This window comes from Mus musculus, chromosome 4 (assembly GCF_000001635.26).
Source record: "Mus musculus strain C57BL/6J chromosome 4, GRCm38.p6 C57BL/6J".
Taxonomy (NCBI): Eukaryota; Metazoa; Chordata; class Mammalia; order Rodentia; family Muridae; genus Mus; species Mus musculus.
In genome coordinates, this window is record NC_000070.6 from 134,510,645 (window position 1) to 134,525,554 (window position 14,910).

At 46.3% G+C, this 14,910-nt stretch overlaps 1 protein-coding gene across 1 annotated transcript; it reads left to right on the top strand.

Moving 5' to 3' along the window:
* Window positions 1–354: 354 nt before the first annotated feature.
* On the top strand, window positions 355–13,278 carry Aunip (aurora kinase A and ninein interacting protein). The gene is made up of 3 exons (NM_001081099.1): window positions 355–525; window positions 10,828–10,957; window positions 12,310–13,278. The coding sequence occupies exons 1-3, from the start codon at window positions 448–450 to the stop codon at window positions 13,122–13,124; spliced, it is 1,023 nt and encodes a 340-aa protein (NP_001074568.1). The 5' UTR covers window positions 355–447; the 3' UTR covers window positions 13,125–13,278.
* The last annotated feature ends 1,632 nt before the right edge of the window (window positions 13,279–14,910 follow it).

Here is a 14,910-nt window from a genome sequence, read left to right on the forward strand (position 1 = left end):
GCATAAATATATTTACATAAATATATCAACACAATATATTAATATACACTCACTTATAGAGTATATGCATGTATTTTATTTTATCATGTATTCTATAATACTTATATAGTATAGTCACAAATTATATGAGTACATATTATATATGTGGATACATATTACATATTATAATATGTATTCATATATATATTTCTGAAAAAAAGTGCAGTCCTGCCAAACCAAACTTGGTAGTGACCTACACATGCAGAGGGTGCAGAGTCCACACAGGAATGAAGAGCAAAGCAGGAAGAGCTCCCGGGAACCGCCCGGCTTCCTTAGCGCACTGGGCGTGGTTAGGGGCGGGGCTTACGTCATTACGGCCGGGCAGAGCCCTGCCTCCTGCAGTGGCGGGAGATCTGAACGCGGGTTGGCGCTAACGCCGGCTGCAGTGGTGCGCGGTGCGCGGCCGCCATGAGGCATAGAGGGCCCGAGGAGGAGGCGTGTGGTGTGTGGTTGGACGCGGCGGCGCTGAAGAGGCGGAAGATGCAGGTGGGACGCCAATATTGAGGCGATACGCGGGCTTTGGGGGACGCCTGAAGGGAGGGGGTCGGCATAAAGGGAGGACGGGATTCGGGGCGACTGGCAGCGTGAGGCCTTTGAACTGGCGCCTCAGGCGTCCTGTGGCATGCTGGGAAGGGCTCCACGACTGGTCACCTACAGGGTGCGGTCTACCCAGTTTGCCAGAACCAGCAACATGGAAAATGCAGATCAGATCGGGGATCTGGCCCAACATTAAATGAGCATCCCTGGGGTGCTGGAGACTAATTGGGCGTTTAATATGCGTTGGCTGTGTCATTAATCTTTTTTTTTTTCACTAGTGAAAGAGGGTTGAGTAATCCAGGTTCCCCCAGTTCGCTTATTACCAACAAGTGTTAGACAATTGCTTGTTTAGCATCTTATGCTGGCCGTTGTGTTTAGGGTTTTAAGTAATATTACCTTGTTTGGTCCAGCTATATGCTAGTATCAGTCCAATTACCTAGGCAGAACATGATATGTCCCCATAAGTAGTTTCAAGAGAAATGTGACTTTTGGAGTTTAGAAAGATTGCTGTTGATTTGAGACTATTAAAGCAGATTGAATGGAACAGGTGGAGATCTGAGATTTAAATAGTATGATTAGCAGTCTAAAGAGCAGCTGTTAACCATTTTTTGCTGATGAAAAATTGGAGATTCTTGGTTTTTGTTTTGTTTTGAGCCAGGGTTTTTTTTCTGTTATGTAACTGGCTATTCTGGAACTCACTGTGTAGAGCTGGCTGGCCTTGAGCTCAGAGATCCACCTCTTTGCTTCCCTAGTGCTACGATCAGCGTGTGCAACCACACCCGACTGAAAAATTGAGGATTCTTAAAGTCATCTTACAACCGAAGTCATTTTCTTCCCCGGGGACAGCGTTTCTCTGTGTAGTCCTGGCTGTCCCTGAGCTCAGAGAGCCACCTGCTTCTGCTTCCCAAGTGCTGAGATTAAAGGCCACCATTGCCTGGCTGAAGTAATTTTTTGAGGGTAACAAACTTTCACATTTTTTTCCTCTTAACATTTTTGGAGCCGGGCGTGGTGTCGCACGCCTTTAATCCCAGCACTCGGGAGGCAGAGGCAGGCAGATTTCTGAGTTTGAGGTCAGCCTGGTCTACAAAGTGAGTTCCAGGACAGCCAGAGCTATACAGAGAAACCCTGTCTCGAGAACAACAAAAACAAACAAACAAACAAACAAACAAACAAAAAAACCAAACCAAAAAAAAGAACATTTTCGGAATAGGTAATAAATCGATGTGTTCTGAAATGTAAACATATAGTCTGTGAGATATACTCCTGGCTTTGCCTGTAATTAACACACACACACACACACACACACAAATGCATCTTTTTCCTATTTACAAATAGTTGCATGCTATACACTGGCAATTTGTGTATATTTAGGTTTTTTAAATTATTTTAATGATATCATTGTGTGTGTGTGATATGTACAGGAGTACAGGTGCCCACGGAGGTCAGAGGTGTGAGAGACCCTCCCTGAAGCTGGGGTTACAGGTAGTGGTAAGCCACCTGATATGGTGCTGGGAATCGAACTCGGGTCCTCAGGAAGAGTCCTGTGCGCTCTTAACCACTAAGCTGTCTCTCCAGGCTGTCCCCACCTACCCTGTCCCCACGGATGTCTGTGTCGGTGACTTTGGAGGGGGCAGTAGTTGCACGCACTTGTGAGCTGTGTGATACGAGCACTGGTGTAAGACCCCCATGCTGGACCTCCGCTCAAGTCCCGGGATGAGCTGGCCAGCACCCCAGTGACCGAGAGAAAACCACACCCGAGGCAAACCGCAAGAGGTTTTATCATCAGCTAGCTGAGGACGAAGTCCCAACGCTGTGCAGGGCACCGGAGCGGACAGCAGGGGGCTTTTAACAACTAGCTGAGGAGTTGGGAGGAGTTGGGAGGAGTTGGGAGGAGTTCTTCTCTTCCGGGTGTCCTTGGTGAAATTTACAAGGCAGGAGTGGGGAGTGAGTTCTTTCTGAATTTTTATCTCCCGAGTCCTCCGCACAGGAAGGCAGGCATCTCTGGTTGTAAAGTATAGAAACAAAAAGGCTTTTTGCTGGCTATAGAGAACAAAGAGCTTCTTTCTGGCTGTGTTTTTAGAGATCAGGGAAAACAAGCTTGGGGAACATTTAGGGGCTTTACCTTCCAGGGAGAAACGCTCTAAGTCGGGGTCCCACACTGGGAACTGAACTTGGCTCCTCTATATGGGCAGCAAGCTTTCTTAACCACTGAGCCATGGCTCCAGCCTGAAGCTTGGGTTTTTAATTCTTGCCTCGTGAATCGGGTTTTCCTAGAGTTGCCTTCATGCCTTTGTAATTCAGGGACATGTATAGAATGTCGTTCATTGTAATATTACCGTAGTTGGCTCAGGCTGCCGTAATGAGATACCATAGACTAGATGGCTTAAACAACAGAATTGGGGCTGGAGAGATGGCTCAGCGGTTAAGAGCACCAGCTGCTCTTCGAGGTCCTGAGTTCAAATCCCAGTAACCACATGGTGACTCACAACCATCTGTAATGGGATCTGATGCCCTCTTCTGGTGTGTCTGAAGACAGCTACAGTGTACATATACATAAAATAAATAAGTAAATCTTTTAAAACAAAAAACCTCAGAACTGGTTTTCTTAGCTCTGAGGACTGCTCGCCTCGGGATCAGAGTGTTGTCATATTCCTGTTTTGGCGAGGATTCTCCTAGCTTGCAAACAATGTGCTGGGGTGGCATTGTGATGCCTGTGTGGGTGCACGTGTGGAGGAGGAGAAACAGCAGGCTCTCTAGTGTCATTAGAGGCTCCCTCAACCTCATCCAATACTAACTACTTCCCAAGTCTCCATCTCTACATACCATCTCACCGGGAGGTACTGTTTCAGTATGTGAACTCCATGTAACACAGTTCAGTCCATAGCAGAGGGGTGTGTGTGTGTCTGTCTGTCTGACGTGTCTGTAGTCCCTAATTAATGAAAAGTTGTCTTCCATCTTTTGCTATTTAAAACAGCTACTGAGCTGATGGCATGGGACTCAGAAGCCAGAGGCAGGAGGATTCCATGTTTGAGGCCATCTTGGTATGGCTGAGTTCAGGTCAGCTTGGACTATACAGGGAGGCTGCCTTGGGGAGGAACAGCAACAAAATCACCACAAACCCAGCCTGGCCTGGTGCTCACCATGTAGACCAGGCTGGCCTTGAATTTTCTTTGACCTTCCTGCGGAGATGACAGGGCGTATGTAGTATTTAAAGGAAACGACAAATGCGAGTGTTTCTCTGGGCTCTTGGAGCCTCCGAGAGCCGATTACAGTGGTCTGTGGACCGGAATGATAGCACAGGTCTCACAGCCCTGGGCTTGTGATTGGCATCTCAAGGGGACAGTGCCTCTAACCTGTGGGGCCTGACCTCTCTGAGTAATGGTGTCACAGTGCATTGAGTCAGAGCATGTTTAGCTGGTTTTTGCTGCCTGCGTTGTTTGCTGGGCTGAGGGAAAAAAAATCCACGCACTTGGTGAATGTGTACTTTCTTAACTATATTCTCATAAAACACTTCAAATACCAGACAGGAGCACTACAGTGACTGGCAGACTGTAGAAACCTGCCTCTTCTAGAGTAGCCATCAGAGAGGCACACGGCATAGCTACTGGCCAGTGCTTTGGAAAACCTGTCTTCCCCCCTCTTGGTCCTTTCATAAAACTGTTACTTTGGAGAGAATGGGGGTGGCATATAGTTGGCCTCTAATGAGAGCGAGTTCCTGTCTTACCTGTTCTCACTGCCACGAGCGTACAGCACTGGCCTCACTACATAGGTTTTGGTGCAGTAGATAGTGGGTATCTTCTTTTTTATGATTTAAGAACTATTTAACCAGGCGTGGTAGCACAAGCCTGTAACCCCAGCGTTTAGGAAATGGAGACAGGAAAATCAAGAGTTCAAAGCCACTGGGCCACATGATAGACTCTCATTTTCATACATGCTTATAAAAATAAAACCAAACAGATAGTACTGAATTATCTTAAAGACAATAGGCCTCATTGGTGGTAGTTACAGTTAACACATTGATATCCTTCAAGATGTCTATATAAGTAAAGTAGTGTCCCCCTAATCTAGTGGGTGTTTGAAACCTCAGTACTGAACCCTATATATTCTGTATTTTTCCCATAGATAGAAACCTATGATAAATTTGTATTAAGATTTTTTTGTTTTGTTTGTTTGTTGTTTTTTGAGAGAGTATCTCTCTACACAGCTCTGGCTGTCCTGGAACTCACAATGTAGAACAGGTTGACCTTGAACTCACTTGTCTGTTCTTCCTGAGTGCTGAGATTAAAGGCATGTACCACTATGTACAGCATTTATTAAGGTTTTTATTTTATAATTTTTTAATTTTGAAGCAGTGTCTCCCTATAGCCTTGGGTGTCCTGGAACTCATTGTGTAGATCAGGCTGGCCTCTCCCAAGTATTTGAATTCAGAGTGTATGCCACCTAAGGGCAAGATCTATTTCTAGTTCTGTACGGGTGTGCGGGTCTGTGTTGAAGTTTGTGTACGTTGATGCAGGTGCCTTGAGGCCAGAGATCCTCTGGAGTGGCGTCAGAGGCAATTGTGAAGTGCTCCGGTTCTCTGGACTACAAGTGCTCTTGACTGCTGAGTCATCTCTGTAGCCCTTATTAAGACAGGGTCTCAGCCAGGCAGTGGTGGTGCAGGCCTTTAATCCCAGCCCTTAGGAGTCAGAGGCAGGCAAATCTCTGAGTTCGAGGCCAGCCTGGTCGACAGAATGAGTTCCAGGACAGTCAGAGCTACACAGAGAAACCCTGTCTTGAACTTCCCTCCTCCCCCCAAAAAGCCAGAGCCTTGTGCATTGCAGGTTGTCCTTGAGCTCCCATGTAGGCCAGGATGAGCTGAGCTTCTGATTTTCCATCTCTGTCTTCTGGGGCTGGATTTTAGGCATGGCCATTCTGCCCAATGTTATAATGTGCTAGAGCTCAAAATCAGAGCTTTGTGAATGCCAGATAAGCACTCCACCAACTGAAGTACATCCCCAGCCCTGAAGTTTTACCTTATAAAGAACAATAATAGAAACTAATAACAATATACCGTGTAGAAACCCACTGCAGTAGTCAGTGACAGATTACAGCTTACCTTGTGTATTTCTGTAGTTTCCACTAATGCCTTAGACTAGAGCTGCCGTAGAAAACTGAAACAGAGCATTGTTAAAGGGAGTTCTCTCACTCTTGGGGTTATGGCTACGCACCTTCCACAGAAGCCCCCCACGTTCTATGACTGTTTGAAAAGACTATTTCACTTATGTAACTTTCAAGTTTTATCTTTTTTTTTGAAGATCTATTTATTTATTTTACGTATATGAGTACACTGTAGCTGTCTTCAGACACACCAGCATATAGAGAGCATTAGATCCCCATTACAGATGGTTGTGAGCCACCATGTGGTTGCTGGGAATTGAACTCAGGACCTCTGGAAGAGCAGTCAGTGCCCTTAACCGATGAGCCATCTTTCCAGCCCCAAGTTTTATCTTTTAACTATGCTTCCTGTATTAAAAAAAAAAACACAAAACATTGAAAAACCTGCCACTGCGCCCTTGCCCCAGTACTGGGGATTGAATCTAGGGCCTGGCACGTGCCAGGCAATCCTGCTACCACTACTCTCTCTGACTTTTAAATCATTTTTACTTCATATGCAGATATGCACATCTGTGTGTGTGTGCTGGCATCCTTGGGAGCCCCTAGGAAATATATTTTCCTACACATTAGGGAGGTGACACAAATTTAAGGTGATATGTTTGCCACCTTCATTGTGTTACATTTAAATGTCATTATAATTAAAGAAAGGGCGTGATCAGGAACATCCCAGAAACCCTGGCTGAGTCATCGCTGGTTTCTAGGCCAGTGAGGTGGAGCACTGACTGCTGTCCTGATCCTCCGCAGCTCTGTTAGCATTCATGCCGTCAGCACATTCTCTGCTGGGCTTGCTGCTATATTTAGAATTCTTTCCTCCATTCTTCCCTCTCCATCCTGTCAGTTTGTCCTTGGGTTGAACAGAAGGCCTCCCTGTATCTAAGCCTCTTGGAGGGCATTCAGGTCCTCTACCACCTCCGTGTCCTCGGCTCTGCCTCCCCTCTCCCCAACTAAGGTCTCCCCCGCATTGGGCTTATGAGAGTGCCTCAATGCCTAGTCTAGAGTCGCATTTCTTACCGTGTCTCTCCCAGGGCCAGGATAACCCTTGGCTTAGTTGAATTGTCTCTGTCTCCTCATAATGGCCAGAAGCTCCTTCAGTCTCACGGGCACTGATTGGACAGGCATTGGCTCTTTCGCTGCTCGACCTCGCTCTGCTCCAGCCACACCGACCCTGCTGCTCCTGGGTCCCTTGGCCTGGTGCTTTAGCACTTGTCTGCTCCTGAGTGGGTGGAGTAGAGCCACGCGCACCATTCTGCGCTTGTTCGGATCCCAGTTTTATCAGTGAGTTCTTCCTTAGCCTCTGTCCCTGCCCCACGCGCTCGTCGCCATCTCTCCCTTGCTTCATCTTTCACTGTAGCATGGTCCGTCCAGCATGCAATATGCTCTGTATTTAACCTGTCTATTTTGTTGTTCATTAGCGTGAAAGGCCAGCAGGAGTCTTTAGCAGTTGTACTCAGTAAATAGTTATCTGCCGAGTGAACAACCGGCCAGCCTTGCTGATCAGGTACATCCTGTTGCAGCGCCTTACTCTTCCTCTCTGAGGGATGAGTGGGAGGACTTTGAGCTTTTTTGGGTAAAAATAGGCTGGAGATCTCCAGGAAAGTGGCTGCTGACGTGTTTAGCACTCTCCTTGCTGTTACTACCTCCTTTCTTTCTAAGAGAGAGGGAAAGCTTAGTTCACTAGGTGGAAAGGCTTAACAGCAGTGGCGAACGAAGATAACCGCACTCGAGGGATGCACACCTGTAGCCTGGCAAAGACTGTTGTCCATTCTTATGCTTTGTGACCTCCTGGCATCCATTTTAGTCAGAAGTTACATTTTCTAATGCCAGAAGTGGAGGCCATTGACTATATAAGTTTCCAATTTTGTACCCTAATCTAGAACCCCACAGCTCCTCAGTGTGGTCAATCCAATTACCTGCTTTATACAGCTGTTTGCTGGTGCCCACGTCCTGTGGGACAGCTAGATGCAGCCTGGCTGGCTGGCTTTGCTTATCTTCCTACCTGACATTGACTGGGTCCTAACTCTGTGATCTCCTAGAACTCAGATCTGCTTGCCTTAACCCACCAGTTGAAACTCTCCAAGGAAAACTTGTTTGGATAATGTCCTGGACTCATGGAACCGGGGTTGGCCCAGTGTTTTCGTCTCTGTTTTCTTGCCTTGGGCTTATAATCATGCCCCCCCCCCCAACCAGCAAAGAACCCCTCCCCCCCCCAATGCAGACTGACCTCTAGCTCGCTGAGCATTTTGTTTGTTTGCATTTCAGTAGCTTGCATATATAGATACTCAAATATCATTCACAATATTTCACACATTTAACATGTGTTCCCATCAAATTGAAAGACCATATGCCAGCGTGGGCCTCTTACAATGTGTTGGGTAGGTTCCAAGAGTGAGTGTTTCTAGGGAGCAAGGCAGAAGTCCTTTGCATTCTAGTTTGGGGATCCAGATTATGGGTCAAGATAGTAACAGGATTTCTCCCAAACTCAAAGTCAAGGTGAAGCAATAAGGACTTCTCTCTTACGGAAAGAGTTGGTAGAGTGAGTGCCGGACAGCAAGGGCTACAAAGAGAGACCCTGTCTAGAAAAAATGAAGAAACAAAAAGAAAAGAAAAACAAACAAACAAAAAAAGTCCTACAGGGGGCTGGTGAGATGGCTCAGTGGGTAGGAGCATCCGACTGCTCTTCCAAAGGTCAGGAGTTCAAATCCCAGCAACCACATGGTGGCTCACAACCATCTGTAACAAGATCTGACTCCCTCTTCTGGAGTGTCTGAAGACAGCTACAGTGTACTTACGTATAATAAATAAATAAATCTTTAAAAAAAAAAAAAACAGTCCTACAGTGACTTAGTTGATAGACTGCAGTGCTCATCTTGGGTGCATACTGACCTGGAAAGTACTTCCAGTAGCAGGCTAGGGAAGCCTGCCATGGTCTCCTCTCTGCCCCCAGTTCTTAACTGCCTGCTGTTCATGGTATTTTGGGTTTTCATGGGGTCAGCTATTTCTGTTTTTTAATTTTAACTTTTAGGTGTATAAATGTTTGCTAGCCTGTATGTCTGTGTACCACATGTATGCCTGGTGCTGGTGGATCCCCTGGAACTGGGGCAACAGATGGTAGTGACTGCCATGTGTGTGCAGGTCCTCTGGAAGAACAGCTAGTGCTCTTACCAACTGGGCTATCTCCCCAGTGCACTGCTCCTGTGTTTAAATGTTTGGTTTGTATGTAGCCAGGGTTGGCCTAGAACTTACTATGTAGACCAGTCTGACCTTGAATTTGGAGAGAGTCACCTGCTTCTGCCTTTCCAGTGCTGGGGTTAGAAATGTGTGCCACTATACCTGGCAAAAAATCTGCTTTTAAATGTATAATCTTGTTTTAACCATTTGAGGTACAATAGGGTTTCCATATGTACAACTGAAGTCAACTCCTGCCTAGAACTAATGATTTGGAGTCTAGTGTGTACATGTAGGCTAAGCACTTGGGAGGTGGAGGCTGGAGGGCCACAAATTCAAGGTCAGCTGGGTCTACATAGTGAAACCTATCAACAGTCTATAACTCCAGTTCCAGGAGATCTGGTGCCCTCTTCTAGCCTCTGAGGACGGACACCACACGTGCACTCAGTCCACAGACACACATGTAGGCAAACACTCATGAAATAGTAACAAATCTTAGGGGAAAGCTGGCACATGCAGCGGGAGGGAGAAAGGAATTTTATTCCCAGCTGGTTCCGAGGGGAGCCTTGTGCGCCACTGTGACATCATCGGGGACCTTTCTCTAAAAGTGAAAAAGAGAGCAAGCACGTGGCCTGGCCTCCTACGCCTGGACATAGACCCGAAGGACTCATGGCCTACTGCAGAGATGCTGGACATAGACCCGAAGGACTCATGGCCTACTGCAGAGATGCTGGACATAGACCCGAAGGACTCATGGCCTACTGCAGAGATGCTGGACATAGACCCGAAGGACTCATGGCCTACTGCAGAGATGCTGGACATAGACCCGAAGGACTCATGGCCTACTGCAGAGATGCTGGACATAGACCCGAAGGACTCATGGCCTACTGCAGAGATGCTGGACATAGACCCGAAGGACTCATGGCCTACTGCAGAGATGCTGGCTTGCCCATTGTTTACTGCCACTCTATCCCAACACCAAGGATATGGAATCAACCCAGATGCCCATCCAGATGAACTGAATGGATAATGAAAGCATATATATACACATCATATTCAACCTTAAAGAAAATGAAATGATGCAGTTTGCAAGAAAATGGCTGGTATTTGGCTCACAGTTTGAGGGGATAGTCCATGTGGTGGTGAAGTCCTGGCCGTAGCAGTGGGGGACAGTTGTTCACATTGTGTCTGCAGTTAGTGAGCAGAGACTGAGGGCTGGTCGCTCAGCTGGCCTTCTCCTTTCTGCATGGTGCTGCTTACTCTAAGAGTGCGTCTTCCCACCTTGGTTGAGACAGTCCTGAACAGGCAAGGCCAGACGCTAACTTCATCTATAATAATTTCATTTACAATGGGCTGCTTCGGTTTTTCCTTTACTATTTTTAACCCTTCCGTTTGCGTCTCTTACTGTTCCAGCTGAGACTGCTGCACTGGTTAGGAGCAGAGAAAGTAGACACCTTGACTTGTTCCTGGGTTTAGTGGAAATTTTTCTTAAGTAACATATGTTGCCTTTATGTTTGTTTCTTCTGTTCTGGGTTTCTTTGGGACTTTGACCATAAAGGGATGTTTGAATGATTTGAACTCATCCCATGTGGTTCTGCGGCCATGTTCTTAACCATTAAGTGCATAGTTGAAAATTATCCAAAATGTATTGATTGCTAGTGCAGAATCAACTATTTCTAAATCTAAAGGAGAGGGCCTCATCTTTGCATTCTTTGATTAATACTCTTTGGTCAGCCTTACTGATAACTCTTGAATATTGGAAAGACTGCACTGAAGTAAAGATCCTCTCAATGGCAGGAAGCAGAGGGAGATGGTGTCCAGTATAAACCAGCTGCCTAGAGAGTGGGATGAGCTGGGCCACAGGGTGGGACCAGTATGCTTCCAAGAATCACTGCTGTTACAGTAACAGGTTCCATTCTTTTTCTCCCTCAGACACATTTAATCAAACTAGGCACCAAAATGCTGCCATTGCTTCCTGGAGAGAGGAAACCTAATGATCCTTTTACCCAAAGAAGAGGCACTAGACAGACCAGCATTGCATCTTTTGTCACGCTACAATCAGGTATGGTACCCACCTGGCAACACGTCAGTATCTGAGGAGCAGAACAAGTGTGTTCACGTCTCCATCATGGGATGGGGCCTTTATGAGCTGTACATCGTGCTCTGGAGAAGCTAGATATTATACATACTTTTATATGCGTGTTTGCTGGTTCTGTTCTCCTCCATCTAATTTGAAATATTTTTATTCACCGAAAGAGCAGTGAGTAAGGGCATACGTGAGAGCTGCCTCAGAGCAGGCTGGAGCACACAGAGCCAGTTGGAGGAGCACTGGGAATGAGTGCTCCCACGCCCGGTGCCACTCAGGATAGCTGTGTGAACTTAATGTGCACCGTTCTCCTCCAAACAAAAGATAAACACTTCTGTCTCTTATTACCAGGGAAGTAACCCCTCTCCACTCCCCCCAAAAAACACTCCCCATTTTCAAAATCTGGTGTATTTTATATTCTCTATGTTGAATTCTTTTTTTTTGAGGGGGGGGGGTTTCAAGACAGGATTTCTCTGTGTAGCCCTGGCTGTCCTGGAACTCACTTTGTAGACCAGGCTGGCCTCGAACTCAGAAATCCGCCTGCCTCTGCCGAGTGCTGGGTTTAAAGGCGTGCGCCACCACGCCCAGTGAAGATTCTCACAGAATAGTTTCTGCAGTGTACCTTATTAGAGAAGTAAAAAAAGAAATCCAACATTCTGCTTTCTAAAATGGTATCTTTATATAATTTGAGTGGACTAGGAATCCTGTTTCATTCCTCTTTAAGGGAGAACGGGATCCATCCCACACTTACTGAAATGGGTAGGCTAGACAGACACCAGTTTGTTTTCAGTTTCTAACTGGTTGATTTAGCATCCTACTATCTTCATTGGCTTTCCCATGAAATGTCTGAGGAGGGCGGGGCTGGGTAGGGGAGGGTTTAGGTAGAAATGACATTTATTTTTATAATTACCAGAAAATTTTAGAATTTGATAGCTATTATGAGATTTTTTTTTTTTATGATCTTAAAAAACAAATGTCTAGGAATATTTCCTTAAGTATTACCTGAGTATGTGGTTGGCTGAGGTAGGATCATTGTTTAGAGAAGCCATAGTAAATAAAACAAAAGCGAAACTGGCCCTTTGTTAGAAGTCAGTTATGGTCTGACTAGAAAGCGTAATTGAGGTGTTAGGCAGAAGGCAGATCACTGGCAGCATCACGTGTCAACAGAGAAAAGCAAGATTGAAATTGGGACTGTTAGCCATGAAGTTCTTTCAAGAGTCTAGGACTCCTGTACCTGGTAGTAACCAGTGCCTGATACTGGGTTCAGAAAACCCAATGAACTCTTGCTCAGAACATTTTCTTAGTGTAATTATCTTTTGTTTGATTAGGAATGGCAAGTGGTGGTAACCAGAAGAACATTTTCTCTCTCAAAGAAAATCAGACCAACAAAGAATGCAAGAGAACCCAGCTAGACTGTTTGGATGATGGCTTGCTATCACCTTTGGTCACTTCAGCTCCTGCAGACATCCAGGAAGCTGGGCATCCTCGGTCTCCCCAGATTTCAGGCTGCCAGGGTTTGGAAATGTCATCTTTGACTATGATGTCTTTGACCCAGCCTGATGTCCTGATGGGCACTGGAGAGAGTAAAGGCCCCCTGGATTCTTCCTTTTCCCAATACTTGGAACGTTCTTGTTTGCTGGACCAAAGAGAGGCCAAGAGGAAAGGGGAAGGGCTTCGTGAATCTAAGACAGACTGTCCAGGGATGGGAAGCCACATCAGACCACCGGGGAGTAAATGCCATCAGCCCTTGGACAAAGCTGAAATGGGCAAGAGGGGGCCTACCAAGGAAAACAGGCAGGCCCCTGTGCATCTTCAGACCTATAGATCTGGATCCTGCAGTAGGAAAAAAACACTATTGGTGACAGAAAGCCCTTGTCCTCTTTCCTTATTTCCCTGGGACAGTGAAAGGAGTGACAGGGACTCCTGGAGTCAGCTTTTCACTGAGGATTCACAAGGCCAGCAAGTCATTGCCCACAACACTAAAATGCCTTTCCGAGATGTGACCAATGCTAGGAATCAAGGCTCAGGGCAGTTTCCTGACAGCCCACAGGCTCAGGGCCAAGACGGGCCTGCTCAGTTACATCTGCAGTCATACCTGCTCTTTACCCAGGACTCTGAGGGTAATCGGGTTATCAGGCACTAGTTCTAGATGCTTATGTGAGGGTATCTGCAAGTGGCAGAGTAGGAGGGAAGGAGGGCGGGGCTGGGTAGAGGAGGGTTTAGGTAAAAGGCCAGGTGGGATAAAGCAGTTGCGCTATGGAACATTTTCCATATGTAAATAAAGCCCTGTGTGATAGGCATGCTGGTTGGTGTCGTGCTTCCCGCTCAGGAGGGTGACTGGTGCATTTCCTGAATGGATGTGAGGGGTCCTGAGACAGCAGGACAGGACTAAGCACTGAAACCATATCACTCACAGAGCTGCTCCCCTGCCCCACTCACAGAGCTGCTCCCCTGCCCTGCTAGAGGCTTTGCAGTGTTTGCTTCTTACAGATACGTAATGACCATCTCTGGGTCATTCAAGCATGAGCTTGTGACCGTTAGCCCCACTGCAGCGGAAGAGAAGCCTGCCTCCCCAGCCCGGGTGTGTCGGGAGCATATGGCAGATGGTCATCTCCATCCCCCTTCCTCAGGGTTTTTCTGTGTAGCTGTAGATGGCCTTAAACTCACAGATATCTACTTGCTTTTCTCTGCCTCCCAAGTGCCAGGATGAGCCACCACAGCCCATAGGTCATCTTTTTGTTGGTGTTAACTATACATTGTACACTTGGAGCTGGGGAGATGGCTCAGATGTTAAGAGCACTTGCTACACTCAGAGAATCCAGGTTCAGGTGCCAGCACCCATCCACGTGTCAGTTCATAACTGCCTCTAGTTTTATGGAATCTGACCTCTACAAGCACCAGACACACATGTGGTACATACAGACATGCAGGCACTCATATACATAAAATGAAAAATTTAAAGTTAATTTGCTTTATCTGTTCATCCCCAGATCTGAACTATTACTCTTCCATGAGGGAAGAGGTAAGTTCCCTTTGCAAAATGGACTCTAGGTTAACGTCTGGAAAGCTGGCTCTGGTTGTATTTAAAACATTTATCAGAGCTACAAAGTTGAGTACTGGACCAGCCTGGGCTAGAAAAAAAGAAAGGGCAACTTTGTGATATGCTAGTACAGGTGCTCATGTGCCACTCCAGGGCAGCTCCCAGGATCAGATCTCTCTGCTATGTGGATTCCAGACTCCGGTCAGACTGAGTAGAGAAAACCCACTGAGCCATCTTGCCAGCCCAAATCATCGTTTTAATAAGTGGTGTCACTGCCCTGAATTCTACCAATCATAACTTCTGTGATTTTGCCTGTATTCTACCCAAAGTACCACTGGTCACGTGGTCACATGGCACTCTATGTGGCAGTTGATGCAAACCACAGTAATTTACCAAATGTAGTTTTGGAAATTTTTCTATGGAAAGGACAAAAATCCCTTAGAATAAGATGTACAGGTGTTTTCTCTGAAAGTATGTATGTGTATCTCATGTGTGTGCCTGGTACCAACCAGGCCAGAAGAGTGTGACAGATCCCTGGGACTGGAAGAACAAACAGTTGTTAACAGCTATGCAGGTGCTGGGAATCAGCTAGTGATCTTGATTTCCAAGTCATTTCTCCAACCTAAGAAATGTAAGGGTCTCAACTTGTGGCTCATGGCCTCTTGAAGTTGCATGTAGGTATTTGCATTACAACTCATAATGGTAGCAAATTTAGTTATGAAGTAGCAACAAAATAATTTTAGGGTTGTGGGGAGGTCACCATAGCATAAGGACCTGTATTAAAGGGTCACAGTGAGAATCACTTTCCTGAGGGCAAGAAAGAAGTCAGGAGCTCTCTCTTCACCAGAGGTTACTGTGGTCAAAACTCAGAGATGAACCAAGAAAAAAA